The sequence below is a fragment of the Lynx canadensis genome, chromosome D3, assembly GCF_007474595.2.
Source record: "Lynx canadensis isolate LIC74 chromosome D3, mLynCan4.pri.v2, whole genome shotgun sequence".
NCBI classification, from domain to species: Eukaryota; Metazoa; Chordata; class Mammalia; order Carnivora; family Felidae; genus Lynx; species Lynx canadensis.
Genome location: NC_044314.2, coordinates 77,707,926 through 77,733,803, shown reverse-complemented (window position 1 = coordinate 77,733,803; position 25,878 = coordinate 77,707,926). Strand labels below are relative to the sequence as shown.

General features: G+C 47.9%; 1 protein-coding gene across 3 annotated transcripts in view; it reads left to right on the top strand.

Moving 5' to 3' along the window:
- BICDL1 (BICD family like cargo adaptor 1) overlaps positions 1-25,878 on the top strand; it is a 105,898-nt gene that overhangs the window by 75,219 nt on the left and 4,801 nt on the right. For 2 of the 3 annotated variants that reach the window (XM_030335793.1, XM_030335794.1), the window contains exons 3-8: positions 4,292-4,408; positions 7,288-7,434; positions 13,814-13,993; positions 14,593-14,811; positions 15,864-16,007; positions 21,563-21,693. In XM_030335793.1, the coding sequence (XP_030191653.1) occupies positions 4,292-4,408; positions 7,288-7,434; positions 13,814-13,993; positions 14,593-14,811; positions 15,864-16,007; positions 21,563-21,693 (938 nt within the window). The remainder of the gene's footprint in view (positions 1-4,291; positions 4,409-7,287; positions 7,435-13,813; positions 13,994-14,592; positions 14,812-15,863; positions 16,008-21,562; positions 21,694-25,878) is intronic. The other variant, XM_030335795.1, reaches the window with a different exon arrangement.

Below are 25,878 nucleotides of genomic sequence, written 5' to 3'. Positions count from 1 at the left end.
GTCATCTTTGCTGGGGGAGGGTCTTGCCTCGATGGTGGTGGCTGCTGACTGAGCGGGGTGGGGGTCGCTGAAGGTTGGCATGGCTGTGGCAATTTCTTAAAATAAGACAACACATCGTGTGCCACATCAATTGACTCTCCCTTTCATGAGCAGTTTCTCTGCAGCAGGTGATGCTGCTTGATAACATTTTAGCCACAGTGGAACCTCTTTCAGAATTGGAGTCCGTGCTCCCAAACCCCACCGCTGCTTTCTCACTTAAGTGTACAGAACGTTCTGAGTGCTTCGTTGTCATGTCAGCAGTCTTCACGGCATCTTCACCAGGAGCAGAGTCCATCTCCAGGAGCCACTCTCTTTCCATGAGAAGCAACTCCTCCTCTGCTCAAATTTACCACGAGTTTCTAGCAATTCAGTCCCATCTTCAGGCTCCACTTCCAATCCCAGCTCACCCGCTGTCTCCACCCCATCTGCAGCTCCTTCCCCCACTCGAGTCTGGAACCCTCCCCACTCCTCCATGAAGGTTGGAATCCACTTTTCCCACACTCCTGTTAACGTCACTATCTTGACCTCTCCCGTGAATCAGGATTGTTCTCCGTGTTCTCGAGGATGGTGAAGGTTTCCAGTTGACTTGGCCCAGATCCGTCAGACGACTCACTGTCTACGGCAGCTCATCTAGCCAGATGTATTTCTTCAATAATAAGACCTGAATGTGGAAATGACTCGTTGGTCCACGGGCTGCAGAGTGGACGTTATGAAAACAGCATTCATCTCGTCGTACATCTCCACGCCATCAGAGCTCTTGGGTGACCAGGTGCACTGCCAGTGAGCACTAATGTTTTGAAAGGGATCTTTTTTTTCTGAGCAGTGGGTCTCCACAGCTGGCTTAAGATATTCAACAAACCATGTTGTAAACAGATGTGCTGTCATCCAGGCTTTGTTGTTCCATCTGCAGAGCACGGGCAGAGTAGGCTTAGCGTAACTCTTAGGGACCCTCGGATTTTCGGAACAGTAAATGAGCAGTGGCTTCCACTCAAAGACACCAGCTGCACTAGCCCCTGACAAGGGAGTCAGCCTGTCCCTTGAAGCTTTGAGGTCAGGCATTGACTTCTCCTCTCTGGCTACCAAAGCCCTACACGGCATCTTCCCCCGACCGGCGCTTCCACCTGGACTGAACATCGGCGGTTTAGTGTCGCCACCTTCACGAATGACCTGAGCTAGATCTTCTGGATAACTTGCTGCAGCTTCGACACGAGCACCTGCCGCTTCACCCTGCACTTCTGTGTCATGGAGATGGCTTCTTTCCTTAAGCCCCGTGAACCAACCTCTGCTAGTGCCACACGTTTCTTCTGCGGCTTCCTCACCTCTCTCAGCCTTCACGGAACTGAAGACAGTTCGGGCCTTGCTCTGGATTAGCTCTGGCTTAAGGGAGTGTTGTGCCAGGTGTGTTCTGCCATCCAGACCGCTGAAACTTTCTCCAGATCGGCAATGAGGCCGTTTCTTTCCTTATCATTCGTGTGTTCACTGGAGTAGCACTTGTCATTTCCTTCAAGATCTCTTCCTCTGAATCCACCCCTTGGCTGATGGTTGGTGCAAGAGGCCTAGCTTTTGGCCTTGTTCAGCTTTTGATGTGCCTTCCTGACTACGCTTAATCATTTCTAGCTTTTGATTTAAAGTGAGAGATGTGCAGCTCTTCCTTTTACTTGAACACTTAAAGGCCACTGTAAGGTTATTAACTGACCTAATGTCAATATAGTTGTATCTCCGGGAATAGGGAAGCCCGAGGAGAGGGAGAGAGACGGGGGAACAGCCAATCGGTGGGGCAGTCAGAACACACTCGACATTTATTAAGTTTGTCCTCTCAAATGGGCACATTTCATGGCACCTCAAAACAGTTACCATAGTACCATCCAGGATCACTGATCATAGATCGCCATAGCAAATACAGTAATACTGAAAAAGTTTGAAATACGTCAAGAGAATTACCAAAATTCTCACACGTGAGACAGGAAGTGAGCAAATGTTGTTGGCAGAATGGCACTGGTAGACTTGCTCAATGCAGGTTGCCACAAACCTCCCATTTGTGAAGAACACTGTCTGTAATGAAGTGAAGTGCAGCAAGACAGGGTGTGCTTGCATCCAAGTCCTCGTTTGGGGACAAGACAGCCCCACATTTACCATTCTGATCTTGTCACTTACTGAGAGTTTGGCAAGTTCTTTCATTTCCCTGAGTCTGTTCCCTCGTTAGTAAATTGAGCTGGATAACCACTCCTTTGGCTGTGACAATTGAGATAATGCATTGAAAGCATTTAGCACAGTTCTTGGCACATCATAATTACTCAGTACATATTACTGATGTTATTTTTTGTTAAAAAATTTTTTAACGTTTATTTATTATTGAAAGAGAGCGTTAGCAGGGGAGGGCAGAGAGAGAGAGGGAGACACAGAATCCGAAGTGGGCTCCAGGCTGTGAGCTGTCAGCACAGAGCCTGACACGGGGCTTAAACTCACAAACTGCGAGATCATGACCTTAGCCGAAGTCAGACCCTCAACCAACTAAGCCACCCAGGTGCCCCCTACTAATGTTATTTTTAAGCAAGGATGTCTAACATTGTGTTTCTGAGTGATTAAGAAACTACAACAAGCTGGTGGTGTCCAAAATTAAATTTAGAATAAGTAAAATGAGATGGTTTGCTTTTAGTTTGTGTGTTTTGTAATTGTTGTTTAAAAATTAGAACTATAGGCTGAGATCCTTATATGGCTCTCTAGTCTAAGGGAGCAATAGTTGAATCTATGGGACCAAACCTAAGATGGACAATTGCTTATACAGCCCTTGAAGATGAAAATAACTATTGAACATGTATCTATTAATATGAGAGCCTCACTGAACAGCTAGCCTACGAAGTCAACATCATTACCATCCCACTTCCTCCAGAAGCCTTTCCTAACCATTTTAACACATGGTGATCATTCCCAAGAACTCATTAAGCCTACTGACCCCATCTGGCCTCAGAAAAGCACTGAGGCAGTTATTTAACCTGTCCCGTGGTTCTTCTCTCTACCAGGCAGTGTTCAGGGCTCCCCTCACTGGGAGCTAGGCTGGACTCCCAAGAAAAAGACCAGAGTTCAAGTCTTATCAAGGGAGCATTCTTTCAAAACTCTCCTGCATGTTCAAGAGAAGGTGCTGACACACTAAATGTCGTTGGTGTTCTGCTGTGTTTGAGCATTAGAAAATAAGTGGATTAGGGTTGGAAATAAGCGTCTCAGCCAGCACTCCCCTGGAGAATTAAAAGTTGCAAAAGATGGGGATGCCTGGGTGACTCAGTTGGTTAAGTGTCTGACTCTTGATTTTGGCTCAGGTCATGATCTCACGGTTTGTGAGTACAAGCCCCATGTGGAGCTCTGTGCTTGCAGCTTGGAGCCTGCTTGGGATTCATATTTTCTCTCTCTCTCTCTGTCTCCCCTCCCTTCCCCTCTCCTTCCCTCCCTCCCTCTCTCTCTCTGTCTCTCTCTCTCTCTGTCTCTGTCTGTCTCTGTCTCCCCCCTCTCTCTGCCCCCTCTCTCTCCCCTCCTCTGCCCCTCCCCCACTTGTGCTCGCTCGCTCTCAAAATAAATAAACTTAAAAAAAAGTTGCCAAAGATGTCCTTGAGGAAAGAATGGCAAAAATCTTAACAGACATTGGGGTGCTTGGCTGGCTCAGTTGGTGGATAATGCAACTCATAATGTCAGGGTTGTGAGTTCAAGCACCACATTGGGTGTAGAGATTACTTAAAAATAAAATCTTACAAAAAAAAATCTTAACATGTGACAGGGAACTTCAAATAGTGCCTGTGTTGAATGGAAATGAGAAATGTAGACAGAGATGATTCACTTGGGCCTTACTGAGGAAATGGATGAGAGAAATAAAGGAATTTCTAAGGTAGTAGGTATATCTATCTGCCTTATTCTTTCACGTAAAACAGAGACTTTTTCTCTATTTAGTAGATGTTTGCTGAACTTCTGTTGTGTACAGAGTGGTAATGATGGTACTTAACATTTGAGACCTTGCTGTTTCTTAGGCCTGTTTCCCCTGACAGGCAAAGTGGTCTTTACCAAGATAAACTCCCCCCGTAGTGGAAGTAGACATGGATGTTTGTCTTGTTTGGGTACTAGGGACTACGTGGACCCGCATTTCATCCTATACTCCTTCTAGAGTAGGAAGTTGTAAAGAGATGCTTGGGAAAGGAAAGGCTGAGATCTTAACAGATTTCCTTTGCACAGCCTCCGAATCTACCCTGAAGGTCTCTTCTGCTTGCAGGCCTCAGAAGTTGAGAGACAGCTCTCCATGCAAGTCCATGCCCTCAGAGAAGACTTTCGGGAGAAAAACTCCTCGACTAACCAGCACATCATCAGGCTTGAAAGCCTTCAGGCTGAGGTGAGTCCGCCTGTGTGGCACTGCTTGGAGATGGAAGTGCTTTTCTCGTTAGAGGCGCTGTACTGGATCTGGTGGATAAGGAGCCCCTGAACTGGGAAATAAAACTTTGTTTTGTCTACAGTCTCTAAAAATATTTAAAAGTCTCTAGAGATGTATCTGTAAGAAACTAAATGGGGAACACTTGATTCACGTTGCACTGGGTTGCCTGTTGTCTGGAAGAATAAGGTTGCTCAGAGTCACTGCTGAGTGTGTTGAAATCACAAATGACCTGCTTTTACTGAACATATTAATCCGTCCACAAACGTCCTTGCCAATCCTAAATAGAGGATGGGGAAGAGGATTTTCCCTTTCTCTATTCCATGTAGGTCCAGTTCAGTCCACCTTATTGGGACCTATTGTAATTCTCACCTATGAGAGTCATAAAGTAGCTACTTCATAGGACTGTTGTGTTTGATGAGTTAATACATGGAAAGCACCTCGTGTGGTACTTAGAATCGAGTAATGTTGTTAAAAGTGTATGAGAGGCCAGAGCATGGCAGTCAGGGTCTATGGCCCTGAGTGGGCCAGAGGGAAAGAAAAAGCACTTAGAGGACAACTCTGTGAGAACCCGATTGTGGGAGGGGAGAAGAGGGAAGTCGTATCAGCAGCCCAAACAGGGGCTCTTCCCCAGGGCGGCATCCACCTAGTCTGATCTTGAGGGGCCCTAAGCCAGTTGTCTGGACAGCAACCCTTTGGCTAAGGTACACTTGAGGGGACAGTCTAAGGGTCTAGGGCCAGATGAATGTGCACCCCCGCTGTGGTTAAGGAATCCGTCGGTGTGGTCAGGCGCAGAGAAGCCCAGGTGGCTGCTCCCCTGCTTTGGAAATGACCTGAAGATGTTTTTCCTAAAGTCTGTCAATATCTTCTCTTTTCTCCTGCCTATCATTCCCTTCCTTTCTCCTTCCCCTTGGAAATACTACTGGTATTGAGCAGCAGGTTCTTGAAGTAAGTAGCTTGTTCCGGCGGGGTTCGGCATGCCTGTGTGTGACCACTTGTGTGCATGACTTTCTGTCCCACCGCCTTTGCCAAGCTCTGACTCCTTCAAGTTGCCTGTTTTCCTCTCGCCTCTGCTCACTATTTCAAGACCCTTGTGACTCAGGGTCATTCCCAGGAACGTTAACTGGCAGATTTGGTCACAAGTTCAGTGCATAGGGTGGGGTGAGGGAGTTGTCATCTAATATCGATGCCTTCATGCAGTTCCACTGCTACTTTAAAAAGGCAGCCTATGAAATTGTCCAAGTACATTACTTCATGTAGCTCTGAACTTCTAAAGTTTTTTTTTTTTTTTTTAAGGGGCCAGGATTGTATATCACAACTGTATTACCTCATTATTTCACTGACTGGAACTTGAGAAACAAAGATTATCCATGGAAGGAAAATGTAAAGGTTGGAGGGTATTTAAATGAAAATCACCTAGAGTAAGAATTCCCTTCATGTGGGTAATGTGCTTCAGTGTGGGGAATAGTGGCCCCATTCACAAAAAGGACCTGTTCCTTTTGGTCCCTTACCCAGGTGCACACTTGAGAGACAGTATGTCTTTGTTTGGCTAGATACCTGATCTCTCTGGACAAAGGCCACATACTTCATTTCCCCAGGACAGCATCTTATCTGATTGATTGGTGGCCAGGGAAGATCTGTACCCTGCGAACAGAATTCTAGTGTAGAGACAGAGAATAGACAAAAAGCAGAAGGAAAGGTGGATTTCAGAGAACCTCAGATGCATCAGACATTCATTTTCAAATCTCCCCAGGAAAGGGTAGGAGGTTGGTTCTCTTAATAGATTGTTCTCCAGGCCAAACTGGAGAGCACCGAGAACATCTTAACCATGTTGGGAGCAAGAAGCTGGTTGAGAGATCAATCCAGCAGGGACCTGATAAATAGGAGGAGCCAGGGGACCCTGCACAACTTGGGAAGGCTTCCGTAGCCCGTTAGCCCAGGCAGTGTTCTCGGGGTGAAGCATTGTCGGCCTTGTGGAGCCCCAGCACACCTACTGAGCCTACACACCTTGAGGCCAGAAGACTTGGCATCTCTTTCCTCTTATCCTTTATTTTCTTACTGACATTGAAGAGACTAGACAGACCTTCCTGAAAGCAGATTTATATCTCTTGAGGCTGGCTAGATACACAGTGTACAAACATACCAGTCTGTTTAATAAGAGGAGCACAATTGCTTCTAGTCACAATTTACTTGCTCAGGCAAAACGACACTTTGAGTAAAATCAGTTACTCATTTGTGTTGTGTCCTGCTCCTTCCCAGGACACAGACTGATGCAGGCACTGCTTTGCCTTCTGTACCCCACCAACTCCCCCATTAATTTGGGGCACCAGGTCTGAGCTGTGACCTCTAGAGCCAGGTCTGTTAGCTGTGGGGGGAAGTACAGAAGAGAGCTGTGAAGTATGAGAATACAGCAGCTCACTGGGCTGTCTCGGGCATTTTCTTGTGCTTATGACTTGAGAAGGAAGAATGGAACCATGGGTTAGGCTCCACTCCCCCAGAAATTGTGGGGTTGAGGTAAAGTCATGGGCAGGCAAGGTGGAGCCCTTCTCTGTCTTATCTGTGGAATTTCCAGAACACTGACCCTTCCCTTCCTCTTCCTGGCATCCCACATTCCAGCTTCCCCAAAGTTCATCTCCCACCCCTTCCCAGACACGTTTCTAGAAGGGAGGGGTTTTCTCTTCATCTTGGGAGTTCACAGCTGTTCTCTCAAAGATGGGGGCACCAGGCCCCTGGGCAGAGCACTTGGAGAGACATAGGCCTTCATGTTTGGGGCTAGTTCCTCCCTTTCTACTCATCAGCCTGGGTGTAACTGCACACCACCCTGTGACTCTCCACCCTTTCAGATCAAAATGCTGTCGGATCGGAAACGGGAGCTAGAGCATCGTCTCAGTGCCACCTTAGAGGAAAACGACCTGCTCCAGGGGACTGTGGAGGAGCTACAGGACCGGGTGCTGATCCTGGAGAGGCAAGGCCACGACAAAGACCTCCAGGTACTGAGGCAGAGAAGCTGTCCTGTAGAACTAGGGCCAGGTGAAAGGGGCACTTAGCTGCCCAGCCAGAAGGAAAGCTGGGAGGCCAGTGCCACTGTGGGGTTCAGGAGAGGGGAAAGCCGAGCTCTCTGTTGGCCCTGTTGGAGTTCTCCTTGAGTGCTCACCAACTTGGCCAGCCTGGCTCTGCTGAAGACAAATGCATTGCTACCCACAGGTTACCCTTCCAATTTGTTCTGAGCCACTGGCCTCTGGAGCAGTTTCAGAGAGTTCTTTCTGGACTATTAACATGACTGGAACTTGGGGAGTGTCATTCTGCCTCCTAGGGTTTGTGAAATCTGCTAGAGATTTCAGAGGGAGCCTGTGACTTTCTGTACTTGGCTCTCAACGCTCTCTGCTGCTGCTTTCCCAGACTGATGCATTTAGTTGGCTTGCACTGAGCAGAAATCAAGAAGCTGCCCACTGAACACAGCAAGACTTACATCCTTCTTCCAGCAGTTGCTAGAAAAGGCATAGGCCAAACCTCCTTTGTGAGCCTAATTGGCCTCTTTTTTCTTCCTAAAGGAAATTGCTTCATGTTCATATTTGTCCTTATTTGGGACCTGCCACCAGTCCTCAGCTGAATCCCCAGGCTCACGCTTGACAACCCTCTAAACAAAAAGACAATCGCTGCTGGCCTCTACAGAAATAGAGTGTAACACCTGCTGCGAAGAAAGCTTTGCCACACTGGCCTAGGAGCACCTGGGGCCAGTGGCTAAGAGCATGTTTCTCCCCCTTGGACATCCTCTGAGTGTCAGGGAGTGGGGGGGATGGCGACAGAGTTGTTGGTGTGGAGGCGGTCAGCCAGGTGTGCTGAAGCACCAGTCAGGTCCCTCCCCCAAAGACCAGGCTGTGGCAGACCCCACTGGGCTCGGTGGTCAGCTGGTGAGGAAAGCTCTAGGACGTGGGATAAGGAAACATCTTAGGCTGATATCACTTGTTATTGACACCATCAGCTAAGCTGCCCTCTGAGTGATTAACCTCTTTAAGCACAAATGAGCAGTTTATGACCCTCCACGTTTTTTCCCATAAATGTCGATTAGAAAATGGTGCTGGTGAAAGCCTCACGGCCATTTTCAAGATGGAAAGGAGTTTGCTCATCTTCTAAGGTGGATGATGATAATAATAGTGGTGAACACCCGTACACTTTATAGGGAACAGAGTGCTTTTGCATACATCCTAAAACTGAGGCTTAGGAAAAAGTGAATCATTTACCAAAGTAATCCTTGGTCGAATTAAAAACAGAGCCCCCCTGGGGCGCCTGGGTGGCGCAGTCGGTTAAGCGTCCGACTTCAGCCCGGGTCACGATCTCGCGGTCCGTGAGTTCGAGCCCCGCGTCAGGCTCTGGGCTGATGGCTCGGAGCCTGGAGCCTGTTTCCGATTCTGTGTCTCCCTCTCTCTCTGCCCCTCCCCCGTTCATGCTCTGTCTCTCTCTGTCCCAAAAATAAATAAACGTTGAAAAAAAAAATTTAAAAAAAAAAACAAAAACAGAGCCCCCCATGCCTGCTTCATGTAATTCTCATTGACAGCATCTAGCACATTCCATGCCTCTGCAGGTCAGTGTTTCACCAGAATTTCTGACCCTATCAAGCACTCTGCTGAGGAGGGTTGCTGAGGTAGAGTGTGGAGGAGAAGGCAAAGAAACACAGAAGAATGGGGAAGCGACCCCTGCCCAAAGGACACTTTCATTCAGTCTAGCTGGAATTCACAGATGAGAAGTCCGTTATTTCGAATCAAGAACTGGGGACCTCAGGACAGGGAAGAACGGGACCAGCATGCTCCATCTAGTACCTGGCTCGCACAGTGGGCTGTGTGCTCTCCAGCAGCAAGAGCCCCACGTCACACACACTCACGTCCTCAATGTCTGCACATCCACTGTCTTTCCATTGGGCCACTCACCCCATGGCCTATATATCACATCAGGCAGTTCACACTTTGATTTGGAAAATCTGCTTTTATGGGCTGAATTTTTATCTTTCCCACCTTTTTGTGATTTTTTTTTCCTTTAGCTCATAGGAGATTCTCCTTAAGCTGCTGCTAATTACCAGTGTCTTCCAGAAAGCCCTTTCTGTTGCTAACATAGCCTGTACTGACACAGAAATAAGAATTCCAGCGCACTCAGATAGTAGTTGAGAGGTCCTAAATCAGACTTGCAAAATATAGAGTTGATGGCTTTGGAATGTATATAATTCCACGATTTTAATCCTTTGTTTCAGATAAAGGACAAAAGGAAGTCTAAGTAGGCAGAGCAACAGGCCTGCACAGCCAGGGTAGCCCCGCTTTAATCTGGTTCACTATCTAGTTGGGGTTCTGCCTAACAATGATTTTTAAACCACTGATTAAATCCAACCGTCATTTCTTTTTCAGGCCGAGAATAGGGATAAAAATTATTTTTTGAATACCCAGTAAGTTGAAAAATTGGGCATTTTGCTAAACTCTTAATACCCAGTAAAGTATTCTGTCTGTCCTTCTCTGATTTATACCTACATGGGCATCTTACAGATGTGTGCGGGGACCTTGTCCCAGTGAGTAGGTGGATTTCATCATCGGGAAGCGTAGGCTCCACTCGCTGTGGGGTGACCCAGGAGCAGGTGGCCTGCAGTGTAGACCTTGCTCTGACACTTAACATCATACCATCTTTGTTCCCTCAGTGTGAAACAAGAGAGCGCTCCCACTTCTGCCACCTCTGGTGGCATGAGTGTCATAAGCTCAGTGTGCTGTACAACAAGGATGTGGTGTCTTCCTTGTTGATAGATATATAAATATATTTAGTGACATCTTTCTTATATAAAGGATGCTATTCCTTATTTTAGAGGTTTCTTATATTTAAGCCTCCTCTGATGTGTTGTTTTCTGCATATGTTTCTGGACCAGTTATTGACCAGACAGGGCAGACCTGTCCTGGTCTTTGATTCTCTTGCTGTTATAATTAATTAAGCACCCTGAAGTGCGCATGAGTAATTGAACTAATTTTGTCCAGTGCATAAGAACTTGTTCTTGTCTATGCTGAACTTCTCCTGCTGAGATGTATGTGGAGTTACCTAGAAAATAATTGTAAAGCATTTTGCCAACTTAGTATGCCATTTGTAATTGTGCCAAATGCTTCTTAGGAATGTCCTTTTTCTTTTCTTTTTTTTTTTTTTTAACCCTAATTTCTTCTTTCTGAGTTTTCTCAAAACTGGGGCTGGAGGAGTTCCCACTGGACCAGCAGGTATTGCTGATGCATGGGAACCACGCAGAGCAGACTTGCCAGGGCCTTTTTCACTCTCTTAGCAGCCAGGCACCGGCTCTTCTGAGTTAAGGCACATCCATATCACTGGTGCTGTTAGCCAACCACGGTCTGCTCCCGACCAGCAGAGGTGAAGCCCTCGGGCATCTAAAGGATCCGAGCGGATGCTCTGCGAGGCAGCCTCCTTCATTCATGAGAACTGCAGAGCTCCGAGTTGCCACCCACTGCTGCTCAGTGTCTGCATCTATGCAGGAGCCACGGCTTACCTGGCCTGCAGCCTGCAACAAACAGGACAGTGTCTGCTCTATTTTTTTTTTTTTTCAACGTTTATTTATTTTTGGGACAGAGAGAGACAGAGCATGAACGGGGGAGGGGCAGAGAGAGAGGGAGACACAGAATCGGAAACAGGCTCCAGGCTCTGGGCCATCAGCCCAGAGCCTGACGCGGGGCTCGAACTCACGGACCGTGAGATCGTGACCTGGCTGAAGTCGGACGCTTAACCGACTGCGCCACCCAGGCGCCCCTGTCTGCTCTATTTTTAACGAACAGGGGTGACCCCAGAAATTCTATCTAATGAAAGGATAAATTAGTTACATTTAAATCCCAGGACATTCTTTCCCCATCCCCAACTTCCAAAAAATCTTTTACAAGGGAGGGATGGGCAATCCACAAATACAAGAGCAGGAGACATTGCTCCTGTGCAGGTGTAGTATGCAGACAAGTGCAAACAGATGAAGGTTCTACGGACAGGGTCTGTGTGTTAAAGCAAGTGTAGTGGTGGAGTGCACTAGTAGAGCATGGCATTTAGCAGCCATGGTGGAGTCGTGTCTTACCTCCAGCAATAGGAACCTCACCGGGTAGCAGTGCCCTGCTTGGACTCCACGAGAAAGGGGCCACAGAGAACGCCGAGAGGGGTGAAGTAGCAGCAGCAAGAGAAAGAAGGAGCCCTGGCTGTAAGCCATGAAAACTACATTGCTGTCCTCTCCACCACTGGCATCCCTCTCCTTCTCTGAGCCTTACATGCTGTGTAAGGCTCTTCCCAGGCCTGGGGCTTTACCTGTAAACTGTGAGGTATGACACACAAAATAGCAGAGACCGCTTTTCTCCTGGGTTTGGGAATTCTTGGTATTTCTACTCACATATTTTTCCAAATCTGATCCCCAGTGTCTTTCCAGACCCTTTCCCCTTCATTTTTTTTTTTTCATTAAAATACGACATACATACAGCAAAACATAAAAATCCTAAGTGGACAGCCCAGTGAATTTTTACAGATATATACCCCCATGGAGCACCTGCATGGCTCAGTCCGTTGAGCATCCACCTCTGGTTCAAGTCATGATCTCATGGTTCATGAGTTCGAGTCCCACATTGGGCTCATTGCTGTCAGCACGGAGTCCTCTTCTGATCTTCTGTCCCCCTCTCTCTCTGCCCTTCCCCTGCTTGTGCTCTCTCTCTCAAAAATAAATCAAACATTAAAATACATACATATATGTATATACATGTATATATATGTGTGTGATATATATATATATCACAAGGGGATGGATGGATATATATATATATCACAAGGGGATGGATGGATATATATATATATCACAAGGGGATGGATGGATGGATATATATATCCATCCATCCATCCCCTTGTAACACCCCCCAGATGAAGATAAAGCCCATTATCTGTATCCTACAGGCCTCCCTCTTGCACCTCCTGGTCAGTACCTGACACTTGGTCAAAAGCAGACCTCTCTTCCACTTGCATCTCTTGTATCTGAAGGAAGGTTTAGAACTTTCGTACTTGAATTACACATTATATATTGTTTATTTTCAGGCTTTTGCTTGACATATTATGTCTATGAAATTCATCCACGTTATGGCATATGGTAGCAGTGTGTTCTTTTCTCACTGCTGTGTAGTATTCTAGTATGTGACTGTCTCTCTCCATTCTGTATTGGCATTTGGATTGTTTCCCCATTTGTGGCTCTTTAAGATTATTTTATTTTTTCAAATGTTTGTCTATTTTTGAGAGACAAAGAGGTAGAGAGCAAACAGAGGAGGGGCAGAGAGAGAGGGAGACAGAATTCCACGCTTAACCGACTGAGCCACCCAGGCACCCTGCCCCCATTTGTGGCTCTTAAGGAAGAAGGCTGCTATAGACATCTTGTGTGTCTTCTGGGCACATGTACAGCCATTTGTGTTGGGTCTGCACCTAGAGGTGGAACAGCTGGGTCATGGGACAGCTGTGTATTTCACTCAGTAGAAATTGCCCTACAGTTTCTCAGAGTGATTGTATATCTTCACTCCCAACAGCAGTGAAAGTCCTGGGTGTTCCACATCCTCATCAATACTTGGTATCATTATTATTTTGTGGCGGGTTTTTATTTTAGGTATTCTGGTGAGCATCTAATGGTACCTTACTTTGTATGCCTTTATGTGTGTGTGTTTAGTTTTTTAATATGGGGAATTTCGGACATTCAAAAATAGGATAGTGTGATGATGCCCCAGTGTACCCCACTGCCAGCTATACAAACCAGTGAGCCCCAGTCAGTCCTGCCCCACATTCATTACATCTTCTTGATTCTCTCTCATACTATTTTGAAGTAAATCCGCAAATTTTTATAATTTCATCTGTAAACAAAGACTACCTCTAAATGATAACTCAAAAAAACACAGCCACAGGACTAGTATACCTAAGGGGAAAACAGCAGTATTTTCTTAATTTCAAATACCCAGTGTTCAAATTCGTAACTGCCTCATAAATGTCCCAGTTGCTCCTCACATTTTTTACTTGAATCAAGATGCAAGTTAAAATAGGCCTACACACTATAGTTGGTTGATACGTCTCTCAAGTCTCCTTTTAACCTATAGGTTCCAGACCTTTATCTTTTTTTCTTAAAATATACATCGTAAAGAAGCTGAGCTGTTTGTCCTGTAGAATTTCCCAAATCTGGAGTTTACTGCCTGCACACCCCTGATGTAATCTAGCATGTTCTTCTCTCCTCTGTATTTTTCTGTAAATTGGTGGTTGGACCTAGAAGTGTGATCAGGTTTCGGAGCGGTTTTTCTCATTTGTTTGTGGTCGGGGAACGCTCACTACCTTTTGCTGTCTCTTTGAAAGCTGCACCAAAGCCAGCTGGAGCTCCAGGAGGTGCGGCTCTCCTACCGACAGCTGCAGGTGAAGGTGGAGGAGCTCACCGAGGAGAGGAGCCTGCAGAGCTCCGCCGCCACCAGCACGTCCCTCCTGTCCGAGATCGAACAGAGCATGGAGGCTGAGGAACTGGAGCAAGAGAGAGAACAGGTGCCGATGCCCCATCAGTCCAGCACACGAGATTGCCTGGGGACTTCAGGAGCCCGTCAGCCCTCCCTTGTCCGGTTCCTATGGTTCCAGCTCCAGCCTGGCAAGGGCCTGTGGCCCTGCGCCTGTGTGAGCCCAGGCCTGCTGGCTGGAGCTGTCATGAAGCAGGCCCTGACCGGAGCATGTCTCTGGCTCACTGTTACCCAGTGCCTCTTAGGAAATGCTTGTCGGCTAATCCTCAGCCTCATGCCTCTTGCATTGACTGGGCTCTAGAACATTCATGATCCATCCAGTTGGCTTTTTTTCATTCTCCTCACAACCACTCACTCCCCTAATCATGATTCCCACCACAGTATCTGACTGTATAGAGAAATGGGAGATGGGTAGAGGGCTGGAGAGTTAAGAACTGGGAGTCCGTATAGACGTACTAGGCCCAGCATAAGTATCCATAGTTCTTGGGACAGGTGATTTAAAAAAGAAAAAGTCTTTCTGCCAGAACTGGGCTCTTGAGTGTCAGCATGTTGGGTTCCTACACTAGGACGAGATGAGTGGGGGCGGTCCTCCTTAGAGCCAATAATCGGGAACAATTCTCTGTGGGGCAGCTGAGACTGCAGCTCTGGGAGGCCTACTGCCAGGTCCGCTATCTCTGCTCGCACCTCCGGGGGAACGACAGCGCTGACTCGGCCGTCTCCACGGACTCCTCGATGGATGAGTCTTCGGAAACCTCATCTGCCAAGGACGTGCCAGCCGGCAGCTTGCGCACGGCCCTCAGTGAGCTCAAGAGACTGATACAGAGTATTGTGGATGGCATGGAGCCCACGGTAAGCGGCTGGGCCGAGAAGCTCCCCACCCCACAGGACCCGGCTAGTGGGAGGTTGAAAGCAAGCACAGGGGATGAGGTTAACCCCAGAAGTGGAACCTTAAAGAGTCTGTAGCACCTTTGAGCCCTTACTGTTTGGGAGGTCTGTGTGCTGGTGATCAGGCAGAGGGGCAGCGTCCAGGAATGGAAGTTCCAGAGTGCTCTTCCTGCAGATACTGGTGTATAAGTGGAGTCCTTTTTCCACATGGTTAAATCCAGGCCATGGTGGCCTCGAGTTCAAGGGCTTTCCTTAAAAGCTTTGAAGGTAGAAATTTGAACCCTGGTGAAAACTGCAAGTTATTTTTCTGTAGCTCATTGGTCCTCGTGATGGGGTTAGCTGAGAATAGGCAAACTGTCCAGACTGGAAGCCTCTGCTGAAAGGATACAAGGGAGCACGGAACGATGAGAAGATCAGTAAGGGCCTTTTAGAATTCCAGATGTGGCTCCTCTTGTGGAGATGAGGAGTGTTCCTATGGGCTTCCTGGGCAGACTGGCGTTTCTTCTAGCTTCGTGACAGATTTCCATTCACACCCCCGGCTCTCAGGCAGTTGTTTCACTTCGAGTTCCATCCTCCTACAGAATAGTTAACGTCTTTCTACCCATATTACATGAAGTCATGAAAGGGTGGTTGTCCTTACCTGAACATGTCGTGTTGGTGTGTGGAAGGTACTGTACTGTGGAGGCTGGGTCACTGGGGGAAGGGAGAGGTCAGAGGGAGGTGTGCTGTTCATGCGACTTCCCTGAAGCCTGAAACAAAAATAAATGTCTAGCTAATGTTTGCAGATCAAAATTGGGCAAGAGAATCTCTCTCCTCTAACTCTGTCTTCCCTCCTTTGTCTCCTCTTTCTCTGCCTGTCTCTCCCTCCACCTCTCCACCCCATCTCCTCTATCCTGCTCTCCCCCAAACTGATCCATCCCTACCGTCTCACTTCCCCCTCTCTCCCACTAACCATCTCACCACACCCGCCCCTGCTCTCACCATCTCTGTGGTTGGTGGCTCTCTTTGGCTGTCAGAGCTCCCGGAGAATTGATGATGACTCCTTAGAAGAACAGATAAGGCAGACCAGTGAGGACTCAAGAGCCCTAAGGGAACTCATGGAGGGAGAGAGGGGTAAACTGAGGCAAAGCCTAGAGGAGCTGCAGCAACTCCACAGTCAGGTGAGCACCCCCATCCTCGGTCCAGTGCAGGGAATGTACCGGTGACCCCTCCCCACAATACTCTCTTGAGACCCTCGTGAGTTTCCCTCTCTCACGTCTCAGAAGTGGCTCTGCTCTCACAGATTCTCAGAGGACAGTGACCTGAAGTTGAGGTGAGCTTAAGAGAAGAGCGCGGCCCTCTGGTTTAGCCCAAAGTAAAATTGTTAGGGATAAGAATAGCTGACCCTCCGTTTCCTCCAGCGACATGCTGCCTTCCACAGAGCCCATATTATCTGGTGGATTCTGACAGTTTAAAGTGCCACAGCTCTCAGGACATTCACGGATGTTTTTCCAGCAGCTTCTGAGCAGGGAAGTTTGCAAACCAAGGAGCAATTGATCTTTGCAGGCCTGTTCTCTCTTTGTAATGCCATCACCTCCGCCAGCCTGTTTTTCAGCTTTAGAAGCACTTACTGCTGCCCTTGCTGTTCCTTTCCTGTTTGATCATGACTTTATCTCTTGAGAATCCTGGAGAAGGGCATCTGTATTCCGATCTGAAAAGTTTTAAAAGGCTTAGGAGCAGCCCCACCCAGAAAGGAGCTTCTAAATTCTATCCTAGGAGATAAATAAGGCCCTTCCTTTTGACAGGGTTAAGTGTAGTGTGCTGTCCCACTTGGGGGGGGGGGCACCAAACAGGTAGCATTTTAAACCCTGCCCCCACCCAGCCTGCCCCCTTCCTCCCTTGTCCAAAGCTGGTGGTCCCTTCCTGCTGCACCTGTTGCTGAGAGATGGAAGGTAAACCTGGTGTTTGTTTCAGTCCGTAGTTCTTAAATTTAAAGGACCCTATAGAAATAAACTCTTTTGGGGAGTCATGCCCATTAGATTTCCTAATATAAATCTCTTCGAAGATGTTGGGAGCCCCACCTGCAGCTATTGGTGTACTCTTCTTTCTGGGAGTGACCAGATAGCGAGGACAGAAAGATGCTATGAAAATGGTAGCTCATTTCTGGCCAAGCCCTAAAGAATGGGATTGAGCCGCCAAAGACATTCTCATGCCTAAAACCTGAGTCCCTCAGGCAGTCGTTTGGCCAGGGAGGAGTTCAGACCTAGCACAGGTCTTCACACTGTAACAATACAAACAGGACAAAGTGGATCTGAAAACTCTTAGGGTTAATAAAAGTTTTGTTTACTTTAAAGCCTATTTAAATTTCTGTGGGGTGTTCTGCTTATCAGCTCTTTGATATTGCCTGGGTTTTTTTGTTTTGCTGCTTCTCAGAATTACAAAACTAGAAACAGCAGAAGGCATTATTCAGAAGCATAAGCAAGGTGCAGGTTGTTGAGGGTCTGGATGCAACTATTTCCGAACTTATCTCCTCCACCAGGGAATCTTCCTTAAAAGTTCAGCTGATAAGTGGTTTATGCCAGATAACCCATCAAGCAGATAGTTACACTCAGTCCCATGGGGTTAGAATTGGGCCTCTTGAATGGCTCATCTCTCCCCAGAAGCTTAGTCAAAGCAGCAGATCTCTTAGCCAAACCACACCCTTCCAAAGCCATCCCATGGAAGCAGCACTGACCTCCCGAGGCAGTGGGCGGGATGCAGACTGGATTCCAGAATGCCAGTAGAAATGGTAGCCAGCACAGCGGGCACAACATTCCTCATGCAGTTGGTGGGGCAGCTACCGAGCACGGACCATGTGCCGCTGCTGCACTAGACCCTGACAAACACAGAATGAACAGGACAGCGCTCCTGCGCTCCGCAGCCTCTCCTGGAATTGTGAGAAGAGTCAGACCAGCTGTGTACCCTGCCATGGGGGGGTGGGGGGAGTGGGGGGGATGAGGGGGGTGGGAGGGGGGCGTGGAGGCAGAGTCCCAACAAGGTAATGCAAAACCAAAATTCCAGCAGGCAGCTCCTAGACTAGGGTGAGACCTCAGCCAGGGGCTGATCCAGCCTCCCAGCCCACTGCATTCCTACCAGAGAGTATGCTTTTTCCTCCTGGAGACTGGGCCAGAGGTAAAAAATGTGGGACCTGGAAGATGAAGTGATCTGACCCTCAGAAGCCTATCCAATTTTTAAAAGGGAGTCCAGGTTTCATTTAATTCATAATTGTGTTTGAGACCAGAATCCATAACCAGACTGCCCCACACCCTTGTGCCGTGGAGAGCCCCTTCCCCACCCTCACCCCCTTCCCCACGGCTTTGCTGGCCCCTGTTTCACCAGGGCTGACTGGGGTCTGGACGGCTGCTGAGAGGCAGGGAGGACCTTCAGAGCAATATAAAAAACAGTTATCTGTGGAGCCCCTCTGCCGACTCTCAAGCCAGTAAACCAGGCTGTGGGAGGTGCAATAAGAAACAGTCCCAGTCCTGTGTTTGGCTCCTTTATAGGGCCTGACAGGAGCACTGGCCAGTTACTCCAGAAGGGGTATGAAAGCACAGTGGAGCATGTAGTGGGGACACAAGGCCTTCGCTAATGAAATCTTGGTGACCCCTCCTCTGTGAAATCTCCCTGTGTTCTCTCTCCTCCATCTTTCTAGCCACTGCCCTGTTTCAGACCTTCACTCTTTCACACCCCAGCTTTGGTCATATTTCCCCCAGCCCACTTAACCTCCACAGGATTTGGATTGATCTTCCTGAAGCACAGCTTGAAATGAAATACCCTTACAAGTTTTGGATTGACTTCCTATCATTAAGTAGTGGGAAGCCTCTAACCCTCGTGGCCCCCCACAGTCTGGCTGCATTCTGGCCATTTAGCCTCTTTTCCTGTTGTTTCCATCTCCCCGCCTTTGTTTTAGCAGAATTGAACATGGGCTATGATAGGGCATGGCACACACTCCCTGTGCCTTCCCCACATCTGGGCCTTTTCCCCGGCCCTTTGCCTCTGTCCAGAAGATTCTCCCTGCCACCTGTACATATCAGCCCTACTCAGCCTTCAGGCCTCACTTCCTCCTTCAAACTCTTTTGGTTCCCTCCCTCCTGGAGCTCCCGGCCCTGCTTCCTCATGGTTCTCTCATTCAATAGCTCATCTTCCCAGTCAAACCTTAGACCCCCACGAGGACAAGCTTGAGGTCCGACTTCTCTTTGTCTTTTCCTAAAGCAAATAATTATTGAATGAAGGGGTAAATAAAGCCCTAGATGTATGACTTCAAGATGTTTTCCTTGATCCTGTTCAATCGTGAGGACACTACCTTATGTGGGAAAAGTGGATTTAGGGGTGGCTATAACCTAAGTCAGTGTATAAACAAGCCAGGTTAGTCCTCATGACGACCATCAGCGAGGAGGTTCACACTGGTGCAGAGAAGAGGAAGGAGGAGAGCTTACCGCCAGGCACCGAGCTTGGTCCCTGATGTCATTAATCTCATTTGATCCTCACCACAACTTGATGATGGAACTACTTATTTTTACTCCTGCTTTTTATGAACGGTGTGGGCAGCTCAAAGAAGGTAAGTCCCTTGTTGTTTCTGAGGCAGATAGCTGATGGTCCTACCTTGACCAAGTTTTCCAGACCAAAGCAAAAAGCTCTTGTGGAGTTTTATCTGGAGCATATTAAATGTTGGCATTTCCTGCCTAGCATGTAGTTTTATCTGTAGCTTACTCAGCTTGTCTGGCCCACAGCCAACCCAAGGCCATGTTAGGGTTTATTTGGTCTGAGGAGGTCTGACTCTCTCTGCCAGGTACTTCCCGAGTCTTGAGTTCCTGGCCTACCAGGCTGCAGAACCTGCTAGTATGTAGGGTGAGGCTGGGTTTCTGACCAGCATCCTGTGGACTAGCTGCACCCTATGGCCTCTGCAGGTGCCCCAGCCTGTTCTTCCCTAGGGCTTCTAGCCCTGCTCACCACAACTGTCCCCACCATGAAAGCACAGAGCACCTGGTCCTGATGTTCCTCATCAGGCACCTAAGAGTGCCAAATCCATTGCCCACAGTAACAGCAGACTGCCTGGTGTGCCTCTTCACTGTTGAGTATCCTCTGATTTCTTCCTGAGTAGCTGATTTCCTCTTCCCTGGTAGCTGGCAAATCTGCCGTCTCAGTCTAGGGAGTCCGAAGCATCTCCAGGGAAGCTTGATCCTGGGGCCTTTGCTCAATTTCAGTCTGTCTGAAGATGATTAGGCCTGGGACTGGAGTAGGGGAGTACATTGAAATGGTAGCATCTGTCCCCTTGTGAGAGGGCTAGAGCTATATACATGGATCCTCCCTTCAAAAAATGTCCAAGTACATGCAATATTTAACAAGAGGGCGGGGCCAGTCATCCTGACTCCAGTCTGAGCTTATTGACTGGGAAGAAGGGGCTCACCCTTCCATTCATTCAACAAGTATTTACTGAGAGTTCTACCAAGCAGGGTGTCCAGTTGCAAACAACAAAAACTCGCTCTGCTTAACTTAAGCAGAGAGAGAGAGGGAGAGACTATATTGGAATTAGGTCTGATAGCTTATAGACTTGACAGGAAGGCTGGAGAACTGAGCTCCAAAACAGGAAGAAGCCATGGGAAGCGAGGCCACAGAAGGAATCTTCTGTCCATGTAATAATTTTACCCCTGGCCTGTGGCTTTGCTGACACCTCAAGGACTACAGTCCCAGGTGGGCTGTGTGATTGGCAAGTCTAGGTCACGCACATATCCATGCCTGTGTACCTAGGAAATGATGTGTCTCTCCTCTTTTGGCTTCCTCAGTGGGGGGTGTATCCCCTGTCTTCCACCAAGACTCATGCAACCAGGAATGTCCCCCAGATAGGAAAGGATTTAGGATGATGACTAGCCAAAAATATGATAACTGTCCACTGCACAAGCAGTTTGGGATCAAGCATTGAACACAGGCTCTGAGATGCACAGATGAATAGGCCGCACTTCCTGCTACTGCAGAGCTCTCGTGGGTAGGGTAAGCTGTGGTCACTGAGCGAGCCGCTAGGAAGGGCACGGTGCCACCAAAAGATGACTCCCAATGAATAGGCTGTGGGGCCATTCACTGAGGCATAGACCACAGAAAAGGTAGCAGGTTTAAAGTGAAAGATGATGACATCACATAGGTGTCTAAATTCCATGTGGCTCTGACCCGGGGAAGTTGAATGATCAGGCTGCCGCAAGTGCTGTCACAGAAATGGGAGCCGGGGCCCAGACTTCGGGTCCAGCCGGGGCCCTGTGGATAGCAAAGTTTCATGTTGAGTGCAAGATGGCTGGAAACAAAACTTGACTCCCTACCCCCAAAAATTTGTTTCCAAGCCCCGATGCATGTGTGGTCTTTATTAGTTCCCTGGGAGTGCCTTGTGGTGGAAGTGGCGGTGTGTGGTGGGCTGCCTATAAAGGGATCTGGCATGCTGACTGCCTTCCAGGGCTGAATTTCATCCCCCACGCCCCCCCACCCCACCTGGCCCTGGCCAGTGGGCTCCAGCCTAGCATGCAGCATGCTTTCTCCAGAAGAGATGGGCCTCCCTCAGAGCCAGGGGCCGTGGAAGCTACATGCCCACACCACACACAGGCTCTGCACCTGCCTGGGGCTTCTTGTTCCTTTCTGTCTCTTTGAGGGAAACACTGCAGGCCAGGCCAGCAGCAATGATGTCACCACATCCATCCCTTTGGTCTCCTGTTAGGTGACACTGCTGAGTGTGGAGATGACTGCACTGAAGGAGGAGAGAGACCGACTCAGAGTGACGTCTGAGGACAAGGAACCAAAGGAGCAGCTTCAGAAGGCCATCAGGGACCGGGATGAGGCCATTGCGAAGTGAGTGGGCGTGGTGTGTTTAATTTTACTTGAATCACAAGCAACATGAGTATACGCTCAGTTTTAAAAGTTAAAGCATACAGAAGAATCCAAAAGTGAAAGTGTTTCCCTGCTACCCATCCTCACCCCCAGCGTCTTTCTTCTCCCCAGACAACACTACTGTTGGAAGCTGGGTATATGTTTTTTGCAGGTCTTTTTCCTGTACATTTGCAAGTGTAGAGCGATACAGTGGTTTGGGCATTTTTAAGTATCCATGGGCTGATGCTCTACATGGCTTGTGTTTTTTTCCACTTAGATCTTAGTTTTCCAATTTCATTATATGTGTCTACCTCAACTTCTTTATTTTGAGGGGTGTTGTTTTTATTATGGACATTTTCAAGCATACACAAAAATAGAAACAAGTAAGATGAATCCCTAACTTCCTGTCTTTTGGTTTCAACCCCAATCAGCAGATGGCCAGTACTGTTTCATCTATATCCCCACCCACTTCGTCCACCACCACCCCCACTGGACTGTATGAAAGCACATCACAAGATACTTTAGCATCTCATCCATAAACACTTCCGTGTGGATGTCCACCAGAAAAAGACTTTCTGGGGCATCTGGGTGGCTCAGTCGGTTGAATGTCCGACTCTGGATTTTGGTTCAGGTCATGATCTCACACTGGGCATTGAGCCTGCTTGGGATTCTCTCCTTCTCCCTCTGCCCTTTCCCTGCCGGTGTGCACTCATGTTCTGTCTCTCTCTCTCTTTCTCTCTCTCTCTCTCTCTCTCTCTCACACACTCAAGAAAAGAAAAAGACTTTCTGTAAAACACACAACCACAGTACAGTTGTCACACTTGAAAAAAACGTATCATTTGTCTCCTAGAGCTTTTCTACATTCTGAGTTTGATGCATTCTCCGACTGCATTTCCAGTAAACTGGTCATATTTTATTCATGTTTTGGGTTTTCTTTAGCAGGGAAGAAATGCATTCTCTTACATTCAAAAGATTTGGAAGTGCATTGGCAAAAAGACATACTTGCATATTCCCCATTCCCCTTTAAATTATTTGTTATCATGCATTCAGTCTATCCTAGTTGCTGAGTGTACAGAGATAAAAGGTACTAAAAATGTGTCTGCTTATGGAGCCCTTTGCAACACATTTTGCCCTTTGCGTCACTTTAGTGTTTACAAAACACCTTCATCCTTTAACCCCCAGCCACAGCAAAGAATAGACATTTTTAATGCCCATTTTTACAGATGAGGAAACTGAGACACTGTCCCCAAGACCACAGCCAGTGGTGATCCCTGGCCTCCTGACTCCTGTCCCCATACCTTTTCCCCTTACCACCCAGGCTACTTGTCAGGAAACTAAAAAGAGGTCATTTGAAACAAATTGTAAGTAGATACTGTATGCCTTTTTAAAAAGTAGAAGGTGATTTCTGACTTTAAAATTGTAATTTCCCCACACCTTTCCCCTTCCACACACACGTGTCCCCTTCCTTCTGTTCTCTTCAGTCATTTCATCAGCTCCATTAGTTTTACTTTTTCTATCTGGCCAGGACCTTATGTCGACTGCTCGACAACTTCCAGTCCATTTAGGAAGTATGTTCCGCGAGGCTCCCAAACAAACCTGTGCATCTTTGCCACTGTATTGTGAATACTTGGATTTATTAGTGAATACTTGAATAGCAGTGTAATAATTTGGAGTGGGAGCATACTTTTATGATAACAAAGGGTGAAATTGTGTCATACAGTTAGGGAATAAAATGGTAAAATTAAGGTGCTAATTGTGGAAGCCTCTATTGGGAATAAAAGGCAGAACGACGTTAGGAATAGAGAATGGCTGGTCACCTTCTCTCAGCTGGACAAGCAGAAGAGAGCTGAACATCAAGCTCTGACCATATTCTGCCATCAGCATGGGAGGTGGGCGACCCAACCCGAGAAAGTACCAGGGCACAGGAGGGAAGACAGAACAGGAGTTATCCAGTCCCCTTCCCTTAGTAAGTGGAACCCAGCTCTGACATCTGGGTGACTGAGGAAGCCAGCAAGTCTCCACAAAACCTTGAAATGAATGTCTTCGTCTTTTGTCAGAGGAGGCCCAGTGAACCTCCTGGCATCTGACCAATGGAGCTGATTTGCAGATTGTCCTTGCTGAGTAGGGAGAACTCTGCAGTGAGGCCCCTGCCCTTCATGGACCCTATATATTAGGCTGGCCCTTAGGGAAGGTGTTAGTTAGATCACTCCAGTAGGATAGCTTTTTTTCTATCCGTTAGAAATTAAACTCTTAGTATACAGAATTGACACAACAGACCTAAGGAATCATTTAAATGTGGGGAGTGGCCTATACTTTGTATAGGACCTTAGGAGTTTTACAAGATGTTTTCATTTACATCATCTCTGATTCTGCATCCTGACCACTTTAGGATCACCTGGGGAACACCGTGGATGCCAGGGCCCTCTCCAGAACATTTCAATCTGAATCGCCTAGTTTGGGGCTGCTTGTTAAAAGTGTCCCCCAACCCCCACCCCATGATTCTAGTGTGTAGTCAGAGGAGTGAGAACCCCCAAGAAAAATAACTTCCCTCTCTTCACCGGCTACAAAAACCTTATTAAGGTGTTCTTTATCCCACACAGTAGATGAGTTTCAGAAAAGTTAAGTAACGATTTTATCTCCTTGCAGGTAAAAGGCCCTCACTAAAAACAAAAATGTGGGGCTAGCAGCCTAACAAAAACAAAAAAAAAAGTCAGTTACTAGTGGTTTCATTTAAATAAGGAATTCTAGCCGTTTGAGGCATTCCTTTTTAAAATTCTGATGAACATCTTGATGAGCGGCCTCTGCAGCTTAGCTCTCCTGCTCTGGGGTGTCTCGTGAATGATAAACACCAAGATTCTCTAGTGAGCAAATGTTCTCTAGAGTGCAGTCCGAGGCTGGAATGCAGAGGTCAGCAAGACTGGCCTTGTTTCCGGGGTTTTCTGGAAGGAAGGGTCCCTGCTGTGTGCCCCTTGGTCCGCACATTCTGGGGTGTCCAGGCTTCTCGTGGCGCCACCTGCTGGCAGATGCCCTGCCACTCTTGAGGCTGCAGCTGTCTCCGGGGCGGGGGGGGGGGGGGGGAGGAAGGCGTCCATGGCAACCGGTGCCACGCAAGGATTTCCGCTGTTTACCGCCAGCCAATGGCAGCGGGCGTGACAGGGCTCCCTGAGACGTCTGAGACCTGAGACGCCGGCCCTCATTGGACGTCCTCAGCTCCTGGCCCCTCAGCCGCAGTGCGGTGGGCGGACCGGGGTGTTGGAAGCCTTCTGGACCGGCTTTCCTGGGAAAAGCGGACGGGGCGCCGTTCTGCGGCCATGAGGTGTCACGGGAGGTGACTGGACGGGTAGATTTGTGGCCAGAGAGGAAGTGCTGGTCATGGCGGCGGCCCCGAGAGCTTTACCCCCACCTACCCTACCTCCCAACCACACTTCCCTTGGTGCAGCCCCTGTCCGAGGCCCCAGCAAGGAGGCCTCTATAGGCAGGTCCTGTAGCTGTCGTTGGGACGGGCACCTGGGTCGCTGGCCCTGTGCATGGAGGCATTTTTGCATTGCCATTGGGAATGCAAAAGGTAGCAGTTGATAATGGGGGCTAAATAATGTCCAGTTTGGCAGGTGGGCAACCGGTGTTCCTTGGCAGAAGCTGTTCCGTTAGTGTCTTATATTTTTTAGTCCCATTCCCCCAGCCCTGAAAAAACTTAATTTTGTTTTGCGTTGAACAACTATGATTTAAGAATGTTAGAAAAGGCAAACAGAGTAATATGTGAAACATATTAAACTATGAAAATACAAAATGCAAAAGTGTGTAGGATCCCATCAACGATCATCCAGAGATAGCCAAGTAGACTTTTTTTTTTTTGTATGACCTTTAAATACACACAGGCAGTTTTTCTTTTACAAAGCCAGTATCCTGTCAGACCTTGTCTTGTGCTTTTCTCCAACTCAGCAATACGTCGTATTTCCCCACTGTTTGAATATTCACTGTCGTGGTTGGTTGTGATGACTGTGTTCTACCATATAATTGTTCTGCCAACAATTGTTGGCAACTATGATTAGCTAGGCTGTAGTCACCACCACTATGTGGCTACTTTGGCACATGTGTGGTCTCTTTAGGACAGATCCCTTGAGCCGGGGGCATTGCTAGTGAAAAGGAGGGGCCAAGAGGACAAGGGCC